The sequence below is a fragment of the Agelaius tricolor genome, unplaced genomic scaffold (genome assembly GCF_023055355.1).
Source record: "Agelaius tricolor isolate 1412-34295 unplaced genomic scaffold, bAgeTri1.0.p SCAF_14, whole genome shotgun sequence".
Classification (NCBI taxonomy): Eukaryota; Metazoa; Chordata; class Aves; order Passeriformes; family Icteridae; genus Agelaius; species Agelaius tricolor.
In genome coordinates, this window is record NW_027269274.1 from 15,332,339 (window position 1) to 15,358,570 (window position 26,232).

The 26,232-nt window shown below is 42.1% G+C and overlaps 1 protein-coding gene across 1 annotated transcript in view; it reads right to left on the reverse strand.

Annotated features, from left to right (window-relative positions):
* Positions 1 to 2,211: 2,211 nt before the first annotated feature.
* Positions 2,212 to 26,232, reverse strand: part of SFMBT1 (Scm like with four mbt domains 1) — a 73,332-nt gene continuing 49,311 nt past the window's right edge. Inside the window, exons 6-21 of the mRNA XM_071439900.1 lie at positions 25,442 to 25,688; positions 24,658 to 24,755; positions 23,793 to 23,894; positions 22,761 to 22,911; positions 20,425 to 20,507; positions 18,415 to 18,541; positions 17,615 to 17,728; positions 16,210 to 16,252; positions 15,257 to 15,321; positions 13,724 to 13,863; positions 11,749 to 11,858; positions 9,902 to 10,077; positions 9,019 to 9,197; positions 8,660 to 8,905; positions 8,306 to 8,434; positions 2,212 to 7,618 (exon numbers count right to left, since the gene is read on the reverse strand). Coding sequence (XP_071296001.1) covers positions 7,478 to 7,618; positions 8,306 to 8,434; positions 8,660 to 8,905; positions 9,019 to 9,197; positions 9,902 to 10,077; positions 11,749 to 11,858; positions 13,724 to 13,863; positions 15,257 to 15,321; positions 16,210 to 16,252; positions 17,615 to 17,728; positions 18,415 to 18,541; positions 20,425 to 20,507; positions 22,761 to 22,911; positions 23,793 to 23,894; positions 24,658 to 24,755; positions 25,442 to 25,688 — 2,151 coding nt within the window. The 3' untranslated portion in view covers positions 2,212 to 7,477. The remainder of the gene's footprint in view (positions 7,619 to 8,305; positions 8,435 to 8,659; positions 8,906 to 9,018; positions 9,198 to 9,901; positions 10,078 to 11,748; positions 11,859 to 13,723; positions 13,864 to 15,256; positions 15,322 to 16,209; positions 16,253 to 17,614; positions 17,729 to 18,414; positions 18,542 to 20,424; positions 20,508 to 22,760; positions 22,912 to 23,792; positions 23,895 to 24,657; positions 24,756 to 25,441; positions 25,689 to 26,232) is intronic.

The following is a 26,232-nucleotide window of genomic DNA, read 5'->3' on the forward strand; positions in this document are numbered from 1 at the left end:
CTCCCGGCCCGCACCGCCCCTGCCCGCCCCGCCGCGTCACCGCACCGCCCCTCGGCCCTCCGCCCGTGACACGGACAGCGAGCGGCCCCCGGAGCAGGGGGGTCAGCCGCAGCGCTCGGGCAGAGCCGGCTGAGGAGCACGGCAGAGGAGCGCCTGGTGCTGCGGGCAGCTGCTACATAAACACTGGCTGGCTCCAGCATCCACACACACCGGCTCCAGCATCCACACCCCGGCTGGCTCCATATCCCACACACCGACTCCAGCACCCACACACCCCGTCCGGCCCCAGCGTCCACCCCTTTTCCAAACCGCGCCACAGCCCCGAGGAAGCCCCGGGTAAGAACTCACAGCACCGGAGGCTTTGCTTAGCCCAGACCGCACAGGGTCAGGCAAGGCTGCTATCGCCCTAGCAAGAGGAAAGTATGACCTGGGTTCTTTAGCAAAAATGTTTCATCCTCTGTAAAGGGCAACCCGCGGTCCAATGGATTAAACAAAACATGTCAGCACTTTCATCTGGAAAACTATGAAACTGGTGGCCAGTGAGCCTCGACTGTGCTGTACCCCTCTTCATCCTCACCAGCCACAAGTGCATCAAGTTTGGGCTCTTATTTTTAGTGCAGGATCAAGCCAGGTCATGTTGCATTGTATTGTTTTCTTACACAATTTCTTTAATTTCTTTAAATAATTTTAAATCCCTGTCTAAATATGAATTCACTTATAAATATGACCCAGAAAGCACATGTTTAAGTCTATCAGAAAGCAAAGCCAAGCACATGAATTTAAATTTAGTTCTTTAAATAACATTTGTTGTGTCTACATTGCAAACCTACCTACGTGACTGTCCTTCCTGGCAGGTGATGCCAAAGAGTATTGGCACACAACAGTGATTTTTCTGATTTTTAGGCTGTTTCATAAATGTCTGGAAGTTGCAGCTAGAAAAAGAAATGCTCTCAGCTCTCTAACCTAGAGAGCACACAGCCAAAATGCTCTGTCCAGTGCCTCTGGCCCCAGGTCAACACTCTTCTGCTCAGAGCTGCCAAAAGCAAGAGTTCAGGAAAGCAAACAGTTACCTAACAGAAAAGACATGGACCAACGCAGGTTACTTTTTCTCCCCCTTGCACACAGTGGTAACAGCCATCAAGCACTGCATTTGCAACCTGGACTTGACCCATTTGCTTGTGGCTCAGGGTGGTTTTTTAGCTTTCACAGCTGCTGCTGAACATCAGACATCCCACACACGTACCTGACCTTAACCCCAATACTGGTTAAAGATTTACCTAATGCTGTTTACACACAAAACCTATGTTTCAGACATGAATCTGGAAACATAACTCCAAGGGCTTATGCCTCATGTTACTCCATATTCCATGCTTTAAACCAGATCATTCCCCCAAAATGCCTCTTCAAGGGTTTCATCTCATCATGACTCCTATAAGCCCTTCTGAAACCTGTGGCAGACAAATCACTGCCTCCTGCTATGTACTATTCACAGGCCTTCAGATTTCTCTCCAGCAGACAGTGCTCTGTGAAGGCAAGTAGAAGATTTATGTTAAATCCTGCTTATTTATAGAGGTCTAAAGACAGTGTTAAGCAAATCAGTTTCATCCCACTCCTATGCATTTTCTGCAGCCAGTGTAAAATCAGCTCAAGGTAACTGAAGTGCAGCCAAGAAACAAGTGCTGAGTACAATCTGTTGGAATGCCAAGTAAGGAAACAAGAACTTTGCAAGGCAATGTTTTCTGAAACATCTCATGCTATTCAGAGGAAGCAAAGCCAGCCTGTTTTAAAATTTCAGCTTGCTGGGGTAGCACTAACCTTTACAAAACCATCCAGGAGCTGCAGCATCTGCAAGGTTTGCTGCGGATTGTATCAAGCATCTTCCAAGGTTTGAAGAAGGCAATAAAAGAAAATTACTCCAATTTGTAGGTCCTGTCCTCAGCTCCTGTATATTAATTGGATTCAGCATCCTGTGAAACAAAACCTGTTACCTTAGAAGAAGCTTTGATAAAGAGGACTCCTCCATTTGAGGGAAATGAATGAACCCAATCAAGCTCTTCAACATGAAGCCTCTCCAAGTGGTATTTATGTGGCTTGCATTTACCTTTTATGCAAGCAATGGAACGTTCCAGACAACTTTCCACAGTTTTCCAAGATGGAAAATTGCTCATGGTCAGCAGCAGTATTTATGATATTAATACCAAAGCCATCAGCAACAGTTTAAGTATCTTTTTTAATTTTCTTACAACCACTTAAAACTGTCATATAACACAAACTTTTGTACACTATTTACAGACAAAACAAGTAAAATATCCATCCAAAATATTTTTTAAAAAAATCCTCTGATTAAATTGTTACACCTGCTCAAACAATGGTGGGACTTAATAGGCATATTTTCTTGTGCATGTTTCTCTTCCATGTAGTACTTCAGTCTCACTGCATATATATTTTTTTTTCTTTTAAAAGATAAAGAAAGATAAAACAAGCAGAAGGGACACAACACAATATGCATTTAAATCTTTGTTTAAGAACAAGCAGCTAATTAAAAAAGGCAAAATACAGGAAAAGTGCATCAGTTCCAATGAGTTAGTATAAGAAAGAGGCCCACAGGTGTGGAGCTGGCACCCTTTTAGGTAGAGATTCCTAGAAGACCTCTGATTGTCTATAGAGATTATTTAAAATTTATTTTAAACAGAAATAAAAAAAAAAAAAAAATTAAAAAAGAGAGGAGAAACATGACACCTCCAGATATTTTTTTTGTTTGTTTTGCCATGAGGTTTCTTGGAAACTGGTGCTCAACAGCTTTCAGAGTGGGTGAGAATTCCTTTGTGCCCAGAGCTCAGTGCTGTCCCCGAGCCCCAGGGCTGCTCCCCCGGTCTGTGCCAGGCCAGGGGTGCCACTGTTTGTGCTAAGTCACTCAGACCCACTGCCCTGGAGCTCTGTCAGCACAGATCTGCTGGCTTCCATGGCTTAAAGCTGAGCCAAACACTGCTGGCTGGGCACCTGGACTGAGCAACTTTGTCTTCTCATCAAAAGTCCACTTGCATGTCTGGTGCATTCCAGAACAGATACCACCAAAATGACCACGGAGACAAAGTGTCACTAACCTTAACTCATTTTTGTTGTGTTTCATACAGATTGCTATTTTGGTTTTACAACAATAAAAGACAACACTTGTTGTCTCTGGTGTTCCCAAGTCCCATTGCAATCCTTCACCCAAAAGGCTGCCTTTGAAAACAAGGCTACATGCATGTTTGGGGAAGGGCAGCAGCACTCTGAAACAAGGGGTCAGCACACAATCCTTGGAAGGGGAGCCTACATCCTACACCTGAAGTCTCCTGACCCAGCCTATGTCTTTGTGCTTAGTTACTTTTAGGTAATCTGAGCTCGCAGTAGGCAGTAACCAGGCTGACACTTTGTGACAGGACTGGTTAAGGAGTAGCTTTGTACAGGATTATATTTTTGGGTTTCTGGTAAGACTACTTCATCTAGTAACAACAGATTTGGTCCAAAGGTATCCAGTCTCCAACTCCAGCTCGATAGTTTTGAAGCCTATTCCATTACATTCAAAAATCTCACAAGCCACTGGGCTTTCTGCCAACAAAGTACCAAGGCTTGTACTTCATATAGAAGAATGGAGTGCTCAGTCCAATTGCCTGTAAATATATTTACACTTCTGTGGACCTAGCAGCTAAATACTCCTTCCCTCCTTAAAGCATCACTGGAATAAAGAACAAACACTAGCAAATCCTAAAACAACAACAAAATACTGCTCAAAGTTGTGACAGAGAATGCAATCTTTAAAACCACTCCCAAACTCTGTATGTACTGTTTCCATTAACCCCAGAAGAGACTGCAAACACTCCTGGAGTTCTATACAATACAGAAATTAATCTGCCTTTTATTTCATTCCTCAGAGAGGAACTTTCAGAAATGTTTAGAGATAGGAAAAAAGTAGTCTTCATTCACCAAGATCAGTGCTGTACCTCTGCTCTCCTGGAAGGACTGCTTTCAGTTTAGGATGGACTGCAGGCTGCTTGTGCTTTGGGAATAATTCTACCACATTAAACCTCCATGGCATTTCTGGAGATCAAATACTTCTCTGTTACAGAATCCTTGAGTTGGTGCAGAAAGCACACAACAGTGACCCAACAAAATGCTCCTGCCTAACAAGGCTAAGCTTAGCCCGGTCAAAGTGGCACCACCAGGCTTCTAAAGCTACAACGTGCAAACCCAAGACTGCACAATGCATATGAAAACATGACAAGCAAGAACACACACCCTCAGTGGGTCAAGCCAAGGGTAAACTCCTGTTACCAGCCCATTAACAGTACACAAGGTTCATTTTCTTGTACTGGAGACATTTGCTAAGACATCAGTGCCTTTTCCTGGACCCCAGCTTTGTTGTACTGTATGGTGAATGATGTGCTAGAGGACAGCACAAACCCCTGAACCCTAAATTACTGCAGTCCCAGTGATTTCTGATGGTGAAACATTGCTGTCACCCAAATCCAAGATTCAGCCACCAGCTACACAAAATCCAGTTTTGAAGAAACAGAGTGACTAAAGCAGCACGTGAGCTCAAAGTCATACTGGAGTAAGATGAACAAGTAAGTGCAGTTGTGTCATCTGCCACACATAGAGAAAGAGGAACTTGAAACAGAGTCAAGTAGAAACACCATCCATCAAGATAAAGCCCCAGTTATCCCTTTTAAATCCAGCAATAAAACAGAGTGCATTTTTTTCCAGGAAACAGAGTGTACAGTACCCGTGTGCAGCATAAAAACATTTCACAAATAATGAAAACATCCCTTTTGAAAATCTCAACAAAAATAGATCCCATTGGGACCAGACTGTCAGTGCCTCCCAAAACAAGGCAGAAAAATCCAGCCTATAAAACATGCCAAAGGTGACCAGTGAGTATCCCACTAAGGGCTGAAACTGCTGACTGCTTTATTTACTGAGAAAAGGAGTATGACATTTGTATTTAAAACCCCAGGCACCATGTTAACAGGTCCACTAAATGACATGTTCAGCTCTGTTCTCTCCTGACAACTACTTAAAAAGACATCTATCTCTCTATGGGGAAAGGTGGAAGCAACATCTCCTGGCTATGCAGGGCAATCCTGCCAGGCACAGGACAACAGAACCCTGGGAATTCTACAGCCCTGACCCAAAAGCATCATCTTCCAGCCCAGAAGTTCTCTGCTGGCCAAATTTCTCAGGACAAGATGCTGACAGCAAAGCAGCAGTGTTTCTTTAGAAATTTTTTCAAGCCTAATGGCTTATGAATGAGTTTGTCCTAAGGGATTGGAGTACAGGCAAATGATCTAAGCACAATATGAAGAGCCAAAACATCCATTTATTTGCCACATATCTGGTGTAAGGAGGAAAAAGGGACACTTTGATTTCAATTTAGTTGTGTCTTCACACTCTGCTTACAATGTGGGAGAAAAATTGTCCTAGCTACACACTGCTCTCCCTCAGGAATATTCAGCTAATAAATAATCTGACATTTTGATTCTGGAACGAAAAAAAATCTGATTTAATAATTGTGTGAATAGTTCTGCCTTGACTAGGCAGTTACTCTAAGGGGCAAAAGCAACCATGCCCAGTTACTGAGCTCTGCTTAGAGCCAGCAGTTTCCACTGGAGGCAGCTCCCCCTCCACACCAGGGTGGCAGGTAAAGTCACAGGCTGTGCCAACTCAGCTCTCAGCCTACAGACCACATCCTTCTGAATCCTGCAGCTCACAGCTTTGGAATGGCCAGTCACACTGGGCCTAAGGGACACTCCAATCATTCCATCTGACCAGAGTAATCCCTGTTCAGCAGAACCCAATAACTGCATCCTTCCTAAAGCCACTCCTGCAGCAAACACCTTCCTAACTCACATGCATTCGTAGGCCAGGGGCTTCCTGCAGAGATGGATTTGAGCAGGACATAAAGGAGCAGAGCTGCACACATCCAGCTCCTGCCTGTGCTCCTGCAAACACTGAGAACAGGCAGAGTGAATGAATGCAAGCCAGCTGAAACTCAACACTGATGTGATGCAGATCTTGGGCCTGATGTGAGTTTCCCCACACCTTTAATGGAAAGTAACATAAGCCCTGTTACTCCAAGTGTAAAGCACTGGCCTACAGCAAGTGGCTGATTGGGTTTTATTACCATGGAAAATTAAAATCAGCAGTTCATCCTACTGTGAGTCTACTGATGGAATTAAGATGTCCCACTGGTCCTTTTCCTTTTCTGTAATAAAAGCACACAAATCCCTTGCCAACCTACCAAATTTTCATCAAGTCTGATCCTGAGCATCTGTAGATAGTTAAAAATACAAAGTCAAGCTCATAAGAGTTTCCAGAATGCAAACACTGGCAGAGCTATGTTGCAGTCCTCTATTGATTGCAGTTTCCTTAGTGTATTCTCTAAATAGATGTTCAGGTAGCAAAGCAAAAGTCTGCTGACAGGCTCTATGTACATGGCCCAATTGTCTGCTAGAAGAAAAAGGAAATAACTTCATACAATAAAGAAAAAAATAATCTGACAACCCAAATATAGAAAATGCAGAGGCACTTTCTCTTTCCTTCCTTATGTCCTACAGCCTGCCTGTAAGAGAAGTGCAAAATAATTCAGTTTTCTGGCATCTGAAAAAAGGAAACATCCAGGTTATGCCTACAGAAGTTTCAGCTAAAGCTTTGGAACAGAAGCTGACGTTGGTTTGCACTCTGGACATGCCCACAGAAGCCAGACTGCTGTGCAGCCACGGACCACGTGTCCAGAAAGAGCAGTTCCCTCCCTTTTTAGTTCATCACTTCTACTGTTCAGGCTACAGAGGTAGTAAAAACAAAAGCAAAACCAACAACAGTGAAACAAACCAAAATAAACAAAAACAAACTTCAAAAGGAACCACACTCTTGCTATACTGTACATTCAAAACCCTGTGGCCACATTGTTGTCCTAACAATGAACAAATTCATTAAAAATCTCAACATTAACACACGAATGTGCAAAGAACACATTCCAAAGTCAGTGCTGTGGTAAAGCAAGTGTTCATCCACAGGGAGGGCAGGGGATTCTGTGAAACATCAGGAACAGAAAGGTTATTTCTGGCAGCCTACATGCGAACGTAAACAGGATCCATTTCTCCTTTTAAAGTTCCGTGCCAACAGAACTATTGAAATGTCATTTCCCACAAGAGGAGACTTTTCTGTCATCATTAAAAAATACATTAAAAAAAGGGAACCATAGAGCAAGAGACTATTGTGTTCCCAAGCTGGCAGCTGGAAGAGTAGCCCCTGTGTTTGCATTGGCATTTTGCTCCAGATGTTGTCTTCCTTCTGTTGAAATAGAAAAAATTGAGGCTGACACACACTTTTAGGTCACCAGGGCCTCAGTTTAAGTTCATTTGGCTTTACTTGCTAGAGAGGAAGGAGCATGGTTTTGTAGTTGTGCTTCAAAGGTCCACTTCAACTTGGCTGCTCCTCAGTTTGCAAACTGCTGGTAGAAGGCAAGTTTGACCCTCTCAATGTGATGGCAGAGTTTAATAGCTGGTCCAAGCTTCAAGTCCATGCACTCCTGAACAGTGGGCAGGGTCAGCAGCAGCAGTGCCTGGCCATCGATTTCCTGTCAGAAGACAAAAATTCCAGAGTGACTTTGTTGTTATTCTCCCTGCTCCTTCAGCTTTGACTTGCTGTAATTTCAGATTTGTGACCATTTGTGAATTAGATGTTTCTTTCATGTTCCCTGAGGCAGCTTAAAAATCTCTCTCTGACACACAACAAATTAACTCCTTTTTTAAAATGCCAGCTCAAATCAACTGAGGCACAGACTCTCAGGAGATTCTACTGTAAAAAATACAACCCAACAAAAGAAATCAAGGGAATTTCATGCAGAAAGTCATTCTAACCAACCACTGCATCTTTCTGTAGAAATAGAAGTTTATCAGCAACATCCACCACCACAAACCACCCCAACCATTATTTTTAATAGTACAGTTTTAAAAGACACTGGTTTTATGGCAAAGTTTAACCAAGATGCAAATAAAATGTTGACTCTTGTCATGGTGCTTTGTTGTAGGCATTATTTGTAGTTTTAAGATTCAGATGCTCTGCAGACCAAAATATCCTCCCCCCAGTAATGAGAAACCTGAAAAATTCTGGTCATTCCCTGAACTCTCCTCTCTCCAACTGCCGCAGGTTGCCCAAGTGTTTGTTTCTTCAGAACCCTATTAAAAAAAAATTCTTTTTCTGACTCCTTAGGGGACAAGAAGCCAAGTGACAGATTCAACATTCAACAGCCAGAAAATGATACCTGATCAAGGAAAATCCTTGCCAGGGGAGCACAGTCAGTGGATTTGAGGAATCGTACCACATCAGCCACGCTCCATTCCAGAGGGTTACTGTCCAGCTGCAGCTTTTCAGCAACTTCCATCTTTATGTCCTAGACAAGCCAAAAGAATTCCCAAAATATCACATATGCTTACTCTTTATCACAGTCCTATGACTCAACCATAACAAACATCAGGGATTTTTATTATTCTGTAAAGTTTTCACAACACCCTTCACGGGGAAACAGAGAACACACATTTTGTGGTTAATACCCCCAAGATTTTGGTGCTTGCTCAGCAGGGATCAAGCCAGGGCAGAAACCTACATTCCAAGTTACCTTTGGCGAAGGAGGTTTATTTTCATCATCAGAAAAGGAGAAGGTCCTGAGCTTCCTCTTCCGCTTGTCTCGGTCCTGAGCCAGGGAATGAGACAGTTCACTCTGGGTGGGAGATGATGATAGGGATTTTTTCTCTGACACCTCTGATTCTTCAAGCAGCTCATCTTGGTGCTCTGAGGTGCTGTCCTCAGTCAGAGACTCTTCATCCACCTCATCCTGGTCATCCTCCTCTTCTGCCCCACTGCCCTGAAGAGTTAGGAGAAAAGAAAAAAAGCAGCTGTAACCCTGAAGTTACCAGGTTTGCTGTTTCAAATGAAGCAGTCCAAGATCACATCCCAGACCCACGAGCACTGTCCTACCTGGGGAGATCCAGCTGGAGTGTTATCCACAGACGTAGAAGAACGTTTTTTCTTATGAACAAAGAAATGTTTTCGTCTCTTCCGTCTTTTGTTTGGTTTCTTCATGGCTACTTCCAGGTTGCTGTGTCCACCCGGGGGCCGACCTATCCGCTTGTTTTTCCGCTTGCCATAATAGTGTGCTGCCAGGACAGAAGGAAGGAGCACACTGCTGAATTGCACCTTCAGTGTCACTAGCTATGCTTGGCCCTCATCAGGACTGGAAAATCAATAGAAGGACACTTCCCAATAGGAATCCCAGTTCTGCAAATCTTCAAAATCGCTATGTCTGTATTTTCCACTTCAATTTGGTTTAAGGAACGAGAGTTACTGATCAATTTTGTTTGCCCTGTAAAGACTTACTTCCTCCATCTCTGGGAAGTCTCCAAATGATCCTATTTTATACAAAAATTATCAAAGATTCAGTCCAATTTAATGGTGCTTTTTATGATGATTTGTAGTTTTTAAACATTGCCTCAATGCACTGCTTGTTCTCACAGTGTCAAATGGTTAAAGCTAGTCTACAAAAACCCTAAAAACTAAGAAAAGAGCTTGAAAGTGTTGCATTTTTTTCCCCACCACAAATTGGTAAAAGCAATTATAATGCCACGTTCTTGTCCCCAAAATTGTTTTAAAAAGATAAAGTTTTTAAGCACACAACAGAAGTTAAGCCATGGTTCTACCACTTAATTAAAAGTTAATTTTTTCTCTCCTACACACTGGAACATGAATATTTTGTAGGCCTCTCTATGCAGTGCTTGAGCTGCTCCTTCTGGCATCAAAGCCAGAAGAAACTAAAATATAACACTCCAAACTCCATCTTGGTGTGGATCAGGGATCTACTCACTGTATTTTGTCTTTGTCAGGACAGAGCAGTTCTCTGAACACTTATCCAGCACCATCTGAGGGCCAAAGAGGTTTGGACAACATTCCAGCTTGATGCAGGTTTTCCTGCAGAAATCTGCCACCCGATCTGCCGTCCTCACAACCTCCACGGTGGCACGGTAGCTCTTGCCTTTGTACCTAGCAGTATAAATACAGGCATAATTAGGAATCTTCTAATTACCAGGATCAAAGGACTTCATTGAAAGGTGTACAAAAGTACTGAGATCAAACTGAGAAAAAATATGAGCAATGATGAACTTTATGGACTGCCAAGTCCAGGAAACAGGAGCTCATGTCTCTTCTGTCAGATCCCCAAATAAAGAAAATCCATCACAGAGGTGGCTGCAGTACCAAACACAGCAACACTGCCCCATCAACAACTACAAAACACCATCTGAGGAGACTGTCCAAGAGTTCAGATATTTTGTTTTCTTTGTTCACAGATGGTTCTCTCTCTCTTTGCTTTTATGGGATTGCAGAAATGCCCACTGTGCCATGGACAGCTGGTTCCTCAAACCAAGGCTGAGAGCAGTCACTGAGCCCATTCAGGTAACAGCAGACAGCTTTTGGTGAGCCTTTCTGTGCTCATCCTATGGAGACAAGGGGACTACTGCCACATTTCCAATGAGCTTTTGTCCAGCTGCTGAACAATTCCCTGGGACAGTCACTTGCATGACTCCACTTAATGCTCCTGATTGATTCAAATGAAGAAATTATTCCTTTTTGTTCACCAACCTTACCATTACACTGAAAGAGCTGCACTGTGCAATATCTACCAGAGCTGCTCAGCATTTCTGCTTTATCCTTCCAGCACAGCTACAGGCATGTGCTGATATCTACCAGAGATGTTTCAGGCCTGCAAGTACCTAGGTAATACCTTGAAAAAACCAAATGTATCATCATAGTCCAGATATCCCTAGTGTCACTACTATGGCAAAAGAAAGCAAACAGCAACTTCAGCGAGACTAAACAAATATTTTTTTCTTTATTTCTCAGCTACACCTTCTATTTACACTAACCTTTGTCATCTTCCTATTGCCCAGTTCAGAGCAGTCCTCCAATATATGGAAAGATGTCTTTTTATACATGAAACTGATCCAACAAAAGAATAACTGACATGTTCAAAATTATGCAGGAAAGTGTGCAGTGGCACATTGGGAAAATCTAATCTCTAATATGCAAACACAGTGACCTAATTACAAAACCATCCCTAGACTATAAAGGAGTATCTGGACTTATCAAATATATGCAAATACGTTCACTGCTCTTTTCCTAGCTGTAAAAGTAATCTTGCAAAGAAGCTTCAACCCAAAAAGCTCAGCAGGAAAACTGGGAGTGCTTTAGGGTAGACTGCTGTAGAAAGACATCCATGTCAGACCATTACAAAGCTTCTAACTTTATTTCTGAAGAATCTTTTTCCACTAAGAAATTTGAATGGAAATGCCTGAGAAGCTTCCCAAGCAGTACATGTTTTTGCTTTAAAACACTGACAATTATCTTCAGGTGAATTAAATAATCTTAAACTTCACCCTCAGGTCTGTCAGTACAATGCTGTACCAGTGCCACACCAGTCTCTAGCTGCTCACATGTACTCACATGTAGCAGAGTACACTGCCATATTATGGAGCATTAAAATCACATGCACTCCACCAGAACTCAGAGAAATTTATAAAGAATGCAACACCTAATGGCTGCTGGCATCTTGATATGCTCTAAGCTGTTTTTCCTTCCCTGAAACCTAAGCTAGAGCACAGCCTGCAGCGAACAGCTACTGGGACTGAGGAGCCAGGGAACAGGATAAGAATTTACTTGGCTTTTAGGGTCTCTCCATGGCCATGCCAGGCAGCCTCTTCATCCAGCTGCAGCTCTCTCAGGACACGGCTGGGTTTGTAGGCGGCATTGATCAATAAAGTGAGAACCTACAGCATGGGAGGAAAGAGCAGAAAACATGTGTAAGTTATTTGTACAATAAATCTGTTTTAAAGTGCCAGGGCAAAATAGGAAATTGCTCCTATTCATCCAAATTATCTAGCATCAAAGCACTCATTCACAGCAGGATTACAGACACCTCCTGACAGTGCCAAAACGAGCACTGAGAGCAGCCGACACTTTGGGCCTTCCCAGCCCTCAGAATTGGTCTGCACAGTCACGAGTGTATCCAGCAATTTCCAAGTCATTGCCCTTGAATTACACATCACTAAATTAATGCCTGGGGCTGAGAACTCCCAAACTTGCATAACCTTGGCTAAATCTGAGCGATTATCTTAAAGATTGTGTGTCATGTGAAGTTGTGCCAAAAAACACTGCAGGATTTTGCTGCCTGCTAACCTACTGCTTACAACAAAACCATAGTGCAGAATCCTAAACTCTCATCTGTTTTGCTTCCATGAACCATGATAAGGTCTCCATTTTAATAAAATGATAATTTCTTGAGTACTGTAAAGTAACTTGGAAGTTGTGAATAACCAGAAGTTAGTGGGGGATAGTACAAAATGTGCACTGTAATTGTACTTTTTATGCTCACTATGTGCTTATTCCAAATCATTTCCAACTGGGTGCATAACAACCTTGACATTACAAATTTGCAGTTTTATTGCTACTAATGCAGCAGCCCAGAAATCAAAGAAAAGTATTAAATATAATGCAAGCACCAAACTCTTTCTAGGATTCCTACAGTGAGCAAGACTCACAACTGAAATGCATACAACTGAGCATACTGGCTGAACTTTCAGCACCACTCAGCACCTGCACATCAGCAGGATTTGTGCACACTTTCTGCTTTCAGGCAATGAAGCAGAGTAAACCTTCAAGATTAAATGAAGCTGCCACAGAACTTCACATTTGCTCTTTTGCAGTTCTTTCAATAAAATACTGAAATAGGCAGAAAGGATAGGGTACTTTTCTGCATGCAAAATTGGACCTTTTTCAATAGTCTGCTTGATTCTTGACAACCACACTCTTGCTTTACAGCAGGTCTGCCAGAAAGTCTCTCTTAAGCTCTCTCCCTGTTAAGATACTTGGTCGGGAAGGAAAATTCCCGGTATGTTGAGCCAATTCTTATATATAAAGTAATCATTTCATGACAGCTCAAGTGTGCATATCCAGTTAGTTATGTCTTGGGAAATTTCCAGCCTCTCAGGTCAGATAATAACCACCTCATGAACTTTTTTGAAATTTCAGAAAATAATTATTACATTAAAGCACCTGTAAATTTGCTGTGAAACACCTTCTGGAGAAGAAGCTCTCTGGCATTAAAGACTGGCCTCCTCCTCCCTCAGTTACATTAAGAAGCCAAACTGTAATTTCACCTGATCTACGCAAATTGTATCCAACTTATAAAGCACAGATAACTCTTTTCATTTCCCAGTTACTGAATGTAGTTTGCCATTTTGACTAAGAAAATCTGTATTTCCTCTGTTTTACCATCAACAGTGCAAACCGTAAAGGAAATTTGGGATTATCTCCAGCTAATTTCTGTTAATTAAAATGGAAACATTTATTACAGCTATAAAAAGATACTAACTCCTTTGATTGTGGTAATTACAGGTTATACTGTTTTAACAGAAAATAAAATTCAGCAGTAGAAGGCTGAATGTTACTTAGATAAATGAGAGGCTTTTACTGTTATCAGCCATTCATAAAACCATTCATGATTTATACTTTATTATATGCAAAAAGACACTCCTCACTTATCAGCTTAAATTTCTGAATTACCCATCTGTAATTAGACAGACACTCTGGTGTTGAAGCTACTCTGCTGTTTGCAGTGTATCCATCAGCTCACCTCCTTCAGCACCAGCACACAGTTGCCAGGTCCCACAGACTGGGGCAGCTCTGCAATCCTGCCTTTGTTCAGGTAAGGCCCCGAGAAGCAGCGGTGGTTGAAGTAGATCTTTGGGCAGCAGTACTTGCCATTAATTACCACTGAGAAGTGAGAGATGAGAAAACAAACATTGAAATCACACGCTGCAAATGCCCCAGGAAAGAATCTCGCAGTAGGTAACAGTTTATCTGCTGTAAAAAAAGGAGGGGAAAACGTCCTGAATGACAGGGATTTGAGGTAGTTTCTGTCACGTTTGCAATGGCACCATTAGTTATTCCACATTGTCAAAACATTTTTCATACTTCACACCCATGCTTGCAAATTGTCAAGCTGCAGTAAATAAAGATGGTCATGTATCAGAAAGGAAACATTCCCTCCTGGCTAGTCTGCTGCTTCATGGTACCACACCAGTGAGAACAGCAAAGACAAAGACAATCCCAACTTTTGGTAGCAGAAGCAGTTCCTACAAAGCAATTACAGATAAATTTTCCAGTAAATTTTCTCTCCCCCAAACTTCTGCCACCAGAGAAACTGGCAGTTATTCTCCACTGTTCATCCTAAACTGCAGCATCACATTGTTTTGCATTTTTAAATCCTTTTCCTTTGATTAGCAAACAAAAGATTCAGCAACTGATAAAATGACCTCTGATGAAGTGACATCAAGCTCTCTGAATCTATTTAATGGTTCAGCATTGCTCAAAATTCAAGTATTAATATATATTGCAATACACTTATGTACAAAACCAATATTGTTTTACCCAGCAGTGTTCTAGTTTTTCTTGGCTGAGCAACACTACCACTTAAAGACTTTAAATTCAGCAGTTGAAAACTGGCAGATAGATAAATGAAGTCAAATTTACATTATGACTCTATTAAAAGCCAATTAAAATGATAAACAAGGACACATCATTTTTATCTTGCTTTCAGTGAAGCTTCAGATGTGCACTTCACTGTACAGAAAACAGCAGAGGAGGAGGCACTGTCTCGCCAAATGGATGGATCTGTGTGACTTTCACCAGCAGATGTACTTATTCATCACATTCCTTCTTGCAACAGTTGAGAAAATGATTAGATTTTGCCATCTGGCACACAAAGCAGTTTGCTGTTTGAATTGGTTTTGTTTATCACCATGATGAAGTTAACAATAAAACCAGAGAGATCTGCTTCCCAAAGCCAGAATCCAACAACTCTGAGCACAGATACAGCACACCTGCTTCTCCCACATTATCAAACTGAAGAGGTGACAACAGAAGGTCACCTGCATGGTCACAGTGCACATTCAGCTTCACATATCCTCTGCTGGAGGGGCAATGTTCTGGTGTAAGAATCTGAAAACTGCAGGTTTTTGTTTGTTTCATTCATTTTTGAAGTTCAACAAATCATCAAGGGATGAAAATCTCCAAACCTTTCCTCCCCTTCCCTCTCCTAACAGGACTGAGCAGGTGAACTCTTACAGGATATTGCCTTTGTTAGCCTGACCTCTGTGATCAATACCTGAGTCAGAAGAGTTCAGTTCCTGGTTCTTTAGTCCATCATGAACTGTTCTTGAAGATAGAATTCTGAAATTGAAAGAAGGAGGTTGGGAAAACAGACACATAGTCATGACAGTCACCTCTCTGTTACTAAAACACCATAACACTTTTTTTCCTCAGCTCCAGCCTTATTAACCTGCTTTTTATACCTCCCCTGTTTCACAATAACATACAGAAACTACCAAATTCCACTTGGAAAGGACTTCTGTCCTGCTACAGCCAGCAGCAATCCTTCCTTGCTTGAAGTCCATGGGCCACCACGGTGACAGACACCTCCCAAAGCTACCCACAGGAGTTTGCATCCCCTGACTCCTCCTAACTTCACATGTCCCAGCACAGGGCAGTGTACCCTCACCTTATGCATTCTGAAAAAGCTGGATTTGAAACAAAATACAACTAAAATGACTCCAGTACTCTGGTACTGATCCCAACTGCAAAAAACGGGGGAACAGTCTGCTCAGTATTTTAGGAGCAATGCAAACACTGGCAGGACTACTGACAGCTCTGGTGTTTGTAAAGCTGTAAAGAGTCAATAAAGGCAACTGTGAGCATTCCATGGAGCATTTCTGAGCAGGCTCACGAGACTGAGCTCCAAGTGCATGACACAGTTTCTAGACTCATTGTAGACATTAGCAGAACTCTTCTTTCTGCCTGCTTTGGGCCAAATTTAATCTGGGAAGGAACAATTACAAAAAATCAAATTCCAGGCTTTCTATCTCCTCTTACTGTAGTGCAAAAGGTCTTTTTGAACATCAGCAGAATGTACCAGCATTAACACAAATGGACTGTGGAATCTCTCAACCCTCAGTACAGCACTTTTGCAAATCTGCATCTTCCCTAACACAGCATATTTTCCAGTTGAAAAATAAAGAGAAAAAACTCAACAAAAACAACAGCAAATAACCTGTTACTTACTGTTTCTCTGGTTGAACTACTGCAATTTTTTTCTGCTTGTTTACTGAAAAAAAAAAAAAGAGCAAAATATGAGAGACAAACAAATCTAGAAGCATCTAGAACAATATATATATAGTGGACTCATTTCTTTAAGTTATACAGCAAAAAGAATCTATGTTCCCATCACTGTCAGACAACTGACCCAATTGCATGAGAGGTAGACTGATCCAAGTAATTTGGAGAATCAGGTTTACTTCAACTTCCATTAAAAATTCTTTAAATGAAGCATGCACATGCCCAGTTTTCTACGAAATTTTACCTTCTGTGCCTCTTTATTTGCATCAGAGCCCCATAACCACCTGAACTACCATCCAGAAAAGGAATGACATGCTTTCTTTTTCAGCACCCAAAGGTTATGTTCTTTGGCACAACGTGTCACTTTACTGGCACAGTAACTTCAGCACTTTAACTTTGAAATGGAATGAAATCAGCTGGTTAGAAACACCAATGACTTCAGCCAATTGCTATGCAGGAAAACACTGTTGCAAACAAATCAGTCATTTAGGTGATGGGTCCACTTGCTAATTCTGGCTTTCACAACCAGGTAGTAAAATAAAACAAGGTAATGCAACATTATGCCTTTTCAGCAATTTCATGCTTTGGCCCTGACAAACTTCTGGATTTTTTTTTCAAATAATCTTTTATCTAACTAGGATCCCCCCTCTTCTTCCTCATGTGTCCTTGGCAGTGCAAGCAGATTAATTTCTCTTGCTTTGACTTGCAGAAAATAACAGCTCATTTCAATCTAAAAATTTTCTTATCTTACCTAGTGAACACTGAAGAAATTCTTCAGTTTCTCCAACCCCCATTAAACTTTAATAAACATGCCTCACTAACCAGTTGAGAGAAGACAGTTATTCTACCTACTAGTGTAGTTCAAAAGGTAGGGTTTACTCTTCAGCACTTTGTCATTAGGGATCATCACCACCTGGCCCATTGAGAAAATCAGTTTCCTTTATTTTGACCCAAATGTGCACACAATCCACATTGCTTCGTTGTGGCATTAATTTGACTTTGCACAAGTGCACACGTAAAATCAGTATCAGGGTCAGACTCATGGCAAGAACAGCTCAGACAGAAGTAAATGCAGAGCAGGGGGGGTGTTCATACACAGGTAGGATTTGTTTGTTAGGCCAATGGATTGTCCCCACAGTGTGCAGGGGCCTCAAGCCAACACCGTGGGGTTTGAAGTTGTAGGGCTTCCAACTGGCCCCAACAGCCAGGGGAACAGTTGTGCAACACACAGATTCTCTGTGCATGATGAATGTTTCCAAACTCAGCCATGCCAGCAATAATTCTGCAGCAATTTGCTCTGGCAGGTCTCACCAGCTCTACCCCACCACTGCAAACAGAAGAGAACCGGTACCTATTGCTTTGCGAGGAGGCCTGAGCTGATATCCATTCGTCTCACACCAACCCACTGGAAATATATTCATTGATTCCACACTCACTATACACTCAGGGACAGGTTTCTTGGAGCCTGTTCAGTTCAGAAAAGGAAAAATTGAAACAAGTCATAAAACCTCTAATTTGGTTAACACTTGCTGCATGTTTGTTAGTGAAGCTGCTTTGATTTAGGGTGTATCTGGAACACAATAACAATCATTTATTCATCCCCTTTTACTGACCAGATTCTTTCCTGACCTCATTTACTTCCTCCTAAAGGCTGGAGATGGGAATTTTCCTTCCGCAGTTTAGCAGAGATGCACAGTGCATAGCAAGTGCATGCTGATGTACTTCCAATCAAGAAATGGGATTATAATGGAGAACAGCTGACACAGGCTTACTCTATCTTAATGAAGAAACTTTCCTTCCTAGGTCTGGCCAAGGCTTGCTCAGAATGCAAGTCACTCATCTGTGAAACTGTCCCAAGGCCCCTGCTTTCCACAAGGCCCCGCTCAGCACTTTGCACGGTGCATGAGCCCAGCACTGACACTGCAATGCACAAATGCCATTTCTGGCTTAAATAAGCAGTGCCAGCCAAGGCAAACTGGAAACAGACAATGCAAGTGGGTTTTGACTATGATTTCATTGAGGAAACAGTGCCTTGCTGCCCATATTCTGCACACGGTGAGTTTGCTCCAAATACTCATCAGGTTTGGGGATGGCACTAGAAGCAAGTGTAGTGATGAGCAAGCACTCCTCTCTCCCCCCAAACCAGCTTACCCTCCAGCTGAAGCCAGAGGTATGAATCTTTTAACTTGGTGACTGTAGCAATGCAAACTTCTTCAGGATCAACTGGGTTCACAGCCTCGAGTTTCATGTTCTCTTTAAATCCATGGTCAGAAGTTAACTAGGAAAAAGCCAGAATACATCAGTGAGGCACCAGCTGTATATCCAGGAAAGGATATGAATATCCATGAACAGGAGCAACACAAAGCCCTCAGAGCCTGAATAACACAGAAAGATTCTCAGAGGAGATTTCAGATAATTAGCACACTGTAAACAAGTAAGATATATCAGGAACTACAATGAATTTAAGTTTAAAAAAGCTCTACAGAAAGACCTAGCAAATTTGTCCTCAAAAAATAAGGATGCTCAGGCTCACTGAAAGGATTGAGTGCATTCTCAGCAATCAGAAATTCTCTGCTGCTTGCCACCTGAGTGATAAGTCTGACAAATAGTCTGACCAGGTTCTCTATTCTATCATGTTAACTTGGAAATCCACTTTACGTATGCAAATAACATTCCTGCCTCATCTGAGCTCTGGCAGGCAGAATAGGAAGCTTTCTTTTACATTTTTTGGATAAATAGGGTCTTACTTTATTCACCAATACAGTTTGCATTTATATATATATATAAAAAATCCCTAAAACATAAGAATAGGTATTTATCCAGCTCTGGAGCTCTTGAATTAAAGATAAGAAGTACCAGCCAGACAGAGGACTCTTCTTCCCAGAGCCACTCTGCAAAGTAATTACAGGATCAATACATTATGAATTCTGGAACTAGCCTACAGTGATCAACTCTTCTCAGAAAGGGATAATAAATTCAGTGACCTGTTCTAAGATGCTATAGTTTACAAGACAGAACAAGGGCAACAAGAATTCATAGCCAGCAACACTCTCTTCAAAAACTGGTAATTATTCATTCTAATTTCTCCCCCTAAGCACTGCAATAGCCCAAGTATGGTAAATGAAACTGGAAGGCAGGTGTAAATAGTACCCTTTCCTGCTTGACAAGGTATTGTGCTTTGGGGGACAGCAATACTGTCACTGAACCAACAAAAGCCCAAAATCTTGCATGTCCTTCAGGCACTGGTTAATGTAAAATGATTATTTGGTACTAATCTAAGATGACTTTGTATTGATTAATACAATAGAATTAATTTTTCAAGCTGAAAGGATGGAAGACTGAAAGAGTACCCTTAGTAAATGAAAATAAGGTCTATTAAAAGGCTCTGTTTCCACAGTTACAGGAGTGACAATGACTGATGCTGTTCTATGTCTCTTCCACGGACTCTTACACATCTCAATTTCACAAAACAAACATTTATTTTCAGTCTGCTTTATCATAACTGAAACATTTGGTCCACTGCCTCCCTATCTAGGAAGCTGGCATGCAACTATTTCAGTTCACTCTCATTTATACTGTCTTATCTCTTCTGCCTCCTGAGTTATCACAGGTAAGGTGTTAAGGTGCTCAAACGTGTCCAGAGGAGGGCAACAAAGCTGGTGAAAAGCTGGAAGGAATGCCCTGTGAGGAACAGCTCAGGACTCTGCTAAGTCATTGTCCAGTTTGGAGAATAGGAGGATGAGGAGTGACCTCACTGCTCCCTGCAGCTCCCAGAGGAAGGGATGTGGAGAGGGGGGTGCTGATCTCCAGGGACAGGATGTGTGGGAAAGCTTCCAAGGGCAGGTGCAGACTGGACACTGGGCAGCACCTCTTCACTGAGAGGGTGGTCAAACACTGGAACAGGCTTCCCAGAGAGGGGCTCAAAGCTCCATCCCTGTCAGTCTTTGGACAACACCTTTAACAACACATTTTTAATTTTTGCTTAACCCAGAAGAGGGTCAGGGATTGGATAGGGTAATTGATCACTGCAGGTCCCTTCCAGCTCAAATATTCCATTCTACTTGGAAAAGCAATTAAAGTAAGAAACAAAAGAGGTTCCTGTCCCTGGAGTCAGGGGTGTCACTGAGGCAGCAGAGGAGATTTGCAGCAGGAGAACCTTACCAAAGGGAAGCAGCTCTGGGGAGCTGCCTCGGCCCCGCACTGTTTGAGGTAGTCAGCCCAGTCGAAATCCTGCCCAGGGTAACCTAGGACAGCAAAGAGCCAAGGGTTAGAGCTTAACAGCTGAGATTCATTTCAAACCCACCTGACATACAGAGCCTGAGATCTGTTTGGGTTACTCAGGTTTGTGAGCTGACTTAGGGCTTCAGGGAGCCACGTGAGGTCAGACCAATCCAACCTGAATCATGAGTCTGCCAAGCAGACAAGGGCAGCAGCTGAAACATGGGAAAGCAGTTTCACCCTTTACAGTTTCACCCATCTTAAACAGTTTCACAGAGTACAGATGAAATTCAGGAAAAATTTCTGCAACTGCTGTTGTGTCAGCTCTGAAACTAATTTTTAAAAACAGATCATTCAAAACGTGCACAATATCAATACACTGCTCTCTCAAAGACATGTTAAATGCTAAGTCATTAAAGAGAGAAGTAAGATGTGCCAAGAGCCTCATCAAGGCTGATAACAGCTGTAGATCTGCACACCTCTGAAGGGAAGTGTCTTAACAAGGAGTCCATCAGGAGACAGAGAATCCTTCCAAGAAAAATTATATTCTTCTTGGGGGAAATACTTGGCTTCCCTGTGATCTAACAAAAAGCAAATAACTGAAGGGAATGGGGCCCAAAAGTGTGCTGCCATGTCAGTTTGAGGCTGGCTGTAAATTAGCAAGGACAAGTGCTGCACTTATTCCACTCCCCTTAAAGGGACACCTGTGACAACAGTTTAAGAAATCAAACAAAATTTTAAACCCAGTGGATGAATATAGTATTAACAAGACAATCTGAAATTTACAGAGCCAAAGTTTCCCCCAGAACCTCCTTTTCTCCAGGTACTCCCTGCTCCCTCAGCTGCTCCTCACAGGCCTTGGGCTCCAGCCCCTTTCCCAGCTCCATTCCCTTCCCTGGACATGCTCCAGTCCCTCAATGTCTGTCTTGTAGTGAGAGGCCCAAAACTGAAGCCAAGGTTTGAGGAGTGACCTCACCAGTCCAACCTAATTTATTCTGTGACTCTTCTCCTCAGAAGGGGCTGAACCACAGAAAGACTTAATTATCCATTTATCTCAGTTTTACCAGTGCCAGTAGGGCTCTTGAGACCTCACACAATTCAGAATGACCACCATGTCCAGGGAGATAAGAACAGAAACTTAAAATATTTGTCAGCTCCAGTCACACGCCTATAAAGTGAGATTTCACTTTATACATGCAAAATTCTAGGAAATGCTGGTCAGGCAGAGCCACTTTTCACACCTTATCCAAGCAAAGGCAGGAGACAAACATCCTACAGTCTCTGCCCCCTAATGTAAGGAGCAGCTAAAACAAAACACCCTGAATTGTGAGGGCACAAGTAAGAGAGCAGAGGACCAGGTTTTACAGTACCATTGACATTTCTAGTTTGAGAAAATGAATAAATATTTCAGGAGTGCAGGAACACTACGCTATTCCCTTATGTCCTAAAGCAATGTTTCAACAATCTGCAACAGTGCCTGATAGGCCATTGGTCAAAAAAATAGTTCATTAACTTCTGAGTGATAAGATAGCCTAAAAATATTATAAAATGTTGGATAACAATGTTCCATTTTGACCAGAAGCAAAAATTCAATGCAAATGACTAAAGGCTTCTGAGAGCATGTTAATTGAGTCTGAAATCAACATATCTTTCAGGCCTGGAACAGTCACTCCATCCATTCCAGTGGTCAGGTTGTTATGCATGACATCCTCAGCCTCTCTCATCCTCCCAAATCCACACTCATGGCTGGGAAACAGTTCCCCAGGAAAACCTCCTGATTTTCAGAGCTGGATTGTCACATTCACGTTTTCTGAAAAATCCCTTCACCCAGGATTTTTCTCCTGGGAAGCTGAGAAGCCTCAGAGAAAAAGGAAAACAATAATTATCTGCTTTGCTTCTCCTGTGTTTTGCTCCTTTGGAATGTGGTTGGAGATTGTTTCATTGGTTTCTGGTGAGTTGTTTTGTCTCATTGGCCAATCAGTGCCAAGCTGTGTCGGGACTCTGGAGAAAGTCACGAGTTTTCATTATTAAATTTTTAGCATTCTGTAAGTATCCTTTCTGTATTCTTTAGTATAGTATAGTTTAGTATTCTTTAATATAATATAGCATCATAAAATAATAAATGAGCCTTCTGCGAACATGGAGTCAGATTCATCATTCCTGCCTTCGTCTGGGGGCAACACAAATACAATTCTGGATCTTTGCTGTGCTGCTCTGTCCATTGCTTTGCCAGGTGCTGTGCAGAGCAGAGGGAGCAGGAGGAGGCTGCACAGACATACCTGGGGGGGGGCTGAGGTGCAGCCCGTTCTTCAGGCTCCACTGCACCGGGAAGATGCCGGCGCTGTTGAGGTGACAAACGTAGCGCTGGCTGCCGGCGCGCTCCGCTCGCAGGTCATCAATTTCTATCATGAAATATTTGTCATTGTACACCTGCAGTCAGCCAAAAGAGAACCATGGGCTCTTGTGAGATGCAGATTCGGAGAACTTTATTAAACAGCAGCATTGCCTGATGGAAACCCTTTACCTTTAAATACTGGGAGGGTTAGGAAAAAATAAAATTAAAAGAATCTTTGGGATTCATAAACCAGCAGATTCATCTGTGTTATCCAGAAACTTAACAAACATAAATAATAAAACTTTATGTCTGAGCACTGAAAAGATAAGGTGACCTAGTGCTTTAGGGAATTTTCTCATGAAAAATGCACAGAAATTAGCATCTGTGGTCTTCCAACTATTCTATAACAAACTGCTTATTTCAACAAGGCTGAACTGCATCTCAGGATGGATTGTCACCAAAAAAACCACTACACTCCTGAAGCAAATAGAAGCAGGACAAGCAAATAGCAAGAAAATGAACGCCTGATCATGTTGGAGAGTTTTCAATTCAGCTTTGAAATCCAACCTTGTTTGGAAATCAGGCCACCTAAATGTCATGTGTAGTGTAAGGTTATGTCACAGTAATGACATAACCTTCACAAAATCAAAACCCCAAAAAACTATCTCCAGGTGGATACTCAGATTGTGAGGGTATATACCCAATTTTAAAAATCTGGGTTTGACAATTTTCATCATTTGATATTTTGAGCTTATATCTGTATGGAACTTTTCCCCTCCATTGAAATCCAGTGGCTTCACCATCAGCAGCTGTTTGATCAGGCAGCCTGTCCCCTGAGGGAGACATACAAAACACTTCATTTGGAAACTAGCACAAGATTTCAAGATAACCAGTTAATGAGAATTCCCTGAGCATTTGAGAACAGAAGTAGCAGTAGAAGTGAATCTCAGCAGGGCTGGTTTAAGAACTCTGGTACCTTGAGAACTGTAGCAGGAGAGATAACAAAGGGCGCCATTGGGTCCACAGCTTCCAGCTTCATGCCTTCGGAGAATGAGTGCACTCCGATCACAGGTTTATCCTGGAAAATGATGTGTTGCTCTGATTACCTGCCCTCTTCCACCAAAAAAGAGACATACCTCACATATATTAACTGAAGAAGATGAGTTTTTAAGGAGTTTTTATCAGTTCACTCCAAGAAATCAACGTGTCTCAGTACCAGCAACTTCTCTGAATGACAAGGCCAACAATGCCCCCTGAGACTGACAGTTTTTGATGAGTTTTAGGGATTTGAGTCTCTGTGACTTCTTCCTCTGCCATTCTCCACACAGAAGCAAGATTTGATAATACACATAAGTCAATAGAAATGTTTGGAGGTTTTTCCCTGTAACCTTTAGCACTCCTCATGAACTACACTAAATGAGAACTATACAGGCCTCTATTTCCACTCTAACAGAAACCCGCAGAACAGGGCTCTGGCTCCAGAATTATCTCTATCTCTGTACATCACCCAACAAATTCAAGAGCAACAGCACCTCTACTTCTACTTATGGGTCCAAACAAAGCTGAGAAAAATGGACTAAGAACCTGAAGAACTAAAACATGTGAACCAAGACAACTAATGACTCACATAACTGTCATGGGTGCGTTGTCTAACTTAGCAAGAATTGATACCAGTATGATTATTTTCCCTTATAATTACATTTTTAAACCAGAGAGAGGGAGGGAATAAATTTTAAAAACCAACAAAACAAAACAAGGAAAGAATTCTGGGTGTCTGACTTCCCTGAATCATTGCTCAGGAATATAGCATTTCCATGGTATCATCCACAGCATTAAACTACCTTAAAAAGATCTGTAGGAACAGATGACTCTTCCTCCTCCTCTTTCACCTTCTTCAGGATCTCTTGCCAATCTGCTTCACTCCTCAAGGACCTAATGGCTTGAGGAAAAAGAGAGGTAAAGAGTGAGAAGTCATTTTTCTTCTTCTTTTCTCTCAGAACACATAGCAATAAAGTTTGATTTGTGCCCCTCTAAATGGCCAAATTCTTTATCCCAAGGTTTCCCCTCATCAGCAAACATGTTACATCGCTAGCAAGCTCATAAGCCATCCCTTTGTGTTTCTGCCACTTTTTGCCCCTCTTCTCTGATGATCTGCCCTGATATGGACATGCCTGAAAGATGTGTCCACCTCTGCCTCTGCTTCCATGCACTTGTTCCTTCTTTTAAGAAAGATTTTCATATTTTTAAATGGTATCTAAATCAGTCCAGTAGGCTTGAGCTGCAAAAGCTCCTGCTGAGCAGTGCTCCAAAGCCACAAAACTTTTTCCACCCCCTCCAGGAAAACAAACATACCAAAAATAACCAAAATCATGATGGCAATCCCTTCCTCACTTCTTTCCTTTGCACACACAGGAGGAAAGTTTTGACAGGCAAAAGCATTCAGAACAAATGGGTGAAAAGTCTTTTAGGACTACTTGTGTCTTCCCCTACATTTTCTTAGGTACAGGACTTGTCAGATCACACAGATTATGTGACCACCACGCGCACCCAGAAGGACAACTCAGAGACTAAAGCAGCAGCCACTACCCTCCGATCACCACATACAAGATCTGTGTTTTCAAGTACCTGAAGGTGGTTGCAGGCTGTATCCATGCTGAGCTGCCCAACCCACTTGGTGAAGGAAAGGGTCCAAATAGAAGAGCCACTGGTCAAATTTATCCAAATCCTCCAGGCCCTCATAGCGCAGCTTGAGCCTCCCACCAACGTTTTCCACCACGGTGACGATCCAGGCTTCCAGGGAGTCCCGGGTGTTCTGCAGCTCCAGCCGGGAGCCAGGTGCGATGAGATCCAATGGATTTTTCCCTCTGTGAAGCTACAGAAAGAATACAAATTATTCTGTACAAGAGAACAAAACAAATGCCATATTTCCACCTCCTTACACACATTCTGTTTGCATAAATAAAGTATAAGCACAGAAGCACAGAAATCCATGTCCCTTCCTAACACAAGCCAGAAGTGACAATGTTCAGAATCGCTGGTGTTTGTGTCAGAGCTTCTGCACTGCCTGTAGACACAGTCACACATTTCACCGAAGTCCTCATTATCATTTGCAGAGACATTATCATTTATATATTCCAGGTTTGAAGGAAACATGAATAACCTCTTTCTAAAACTGAGTCATCCAGCACACAAAGATGACTAGACAGAAACATACAGACAGAACTGTTAGCTGTAATGAAGGTGTCAAAGGCATTTTCCAAAAACCATTATGTTCTGTGTTTTACAACCAGACACTGATATAAGGTGCAGATATTGTTTTAAGTGCAGAGCAGGGGATAAAAAAATTGGTTCTTCACTTGCAAAGATGTAATTAAGTGAAACAATAATATGACCATTAGTAAAAGATTCCCAAACAA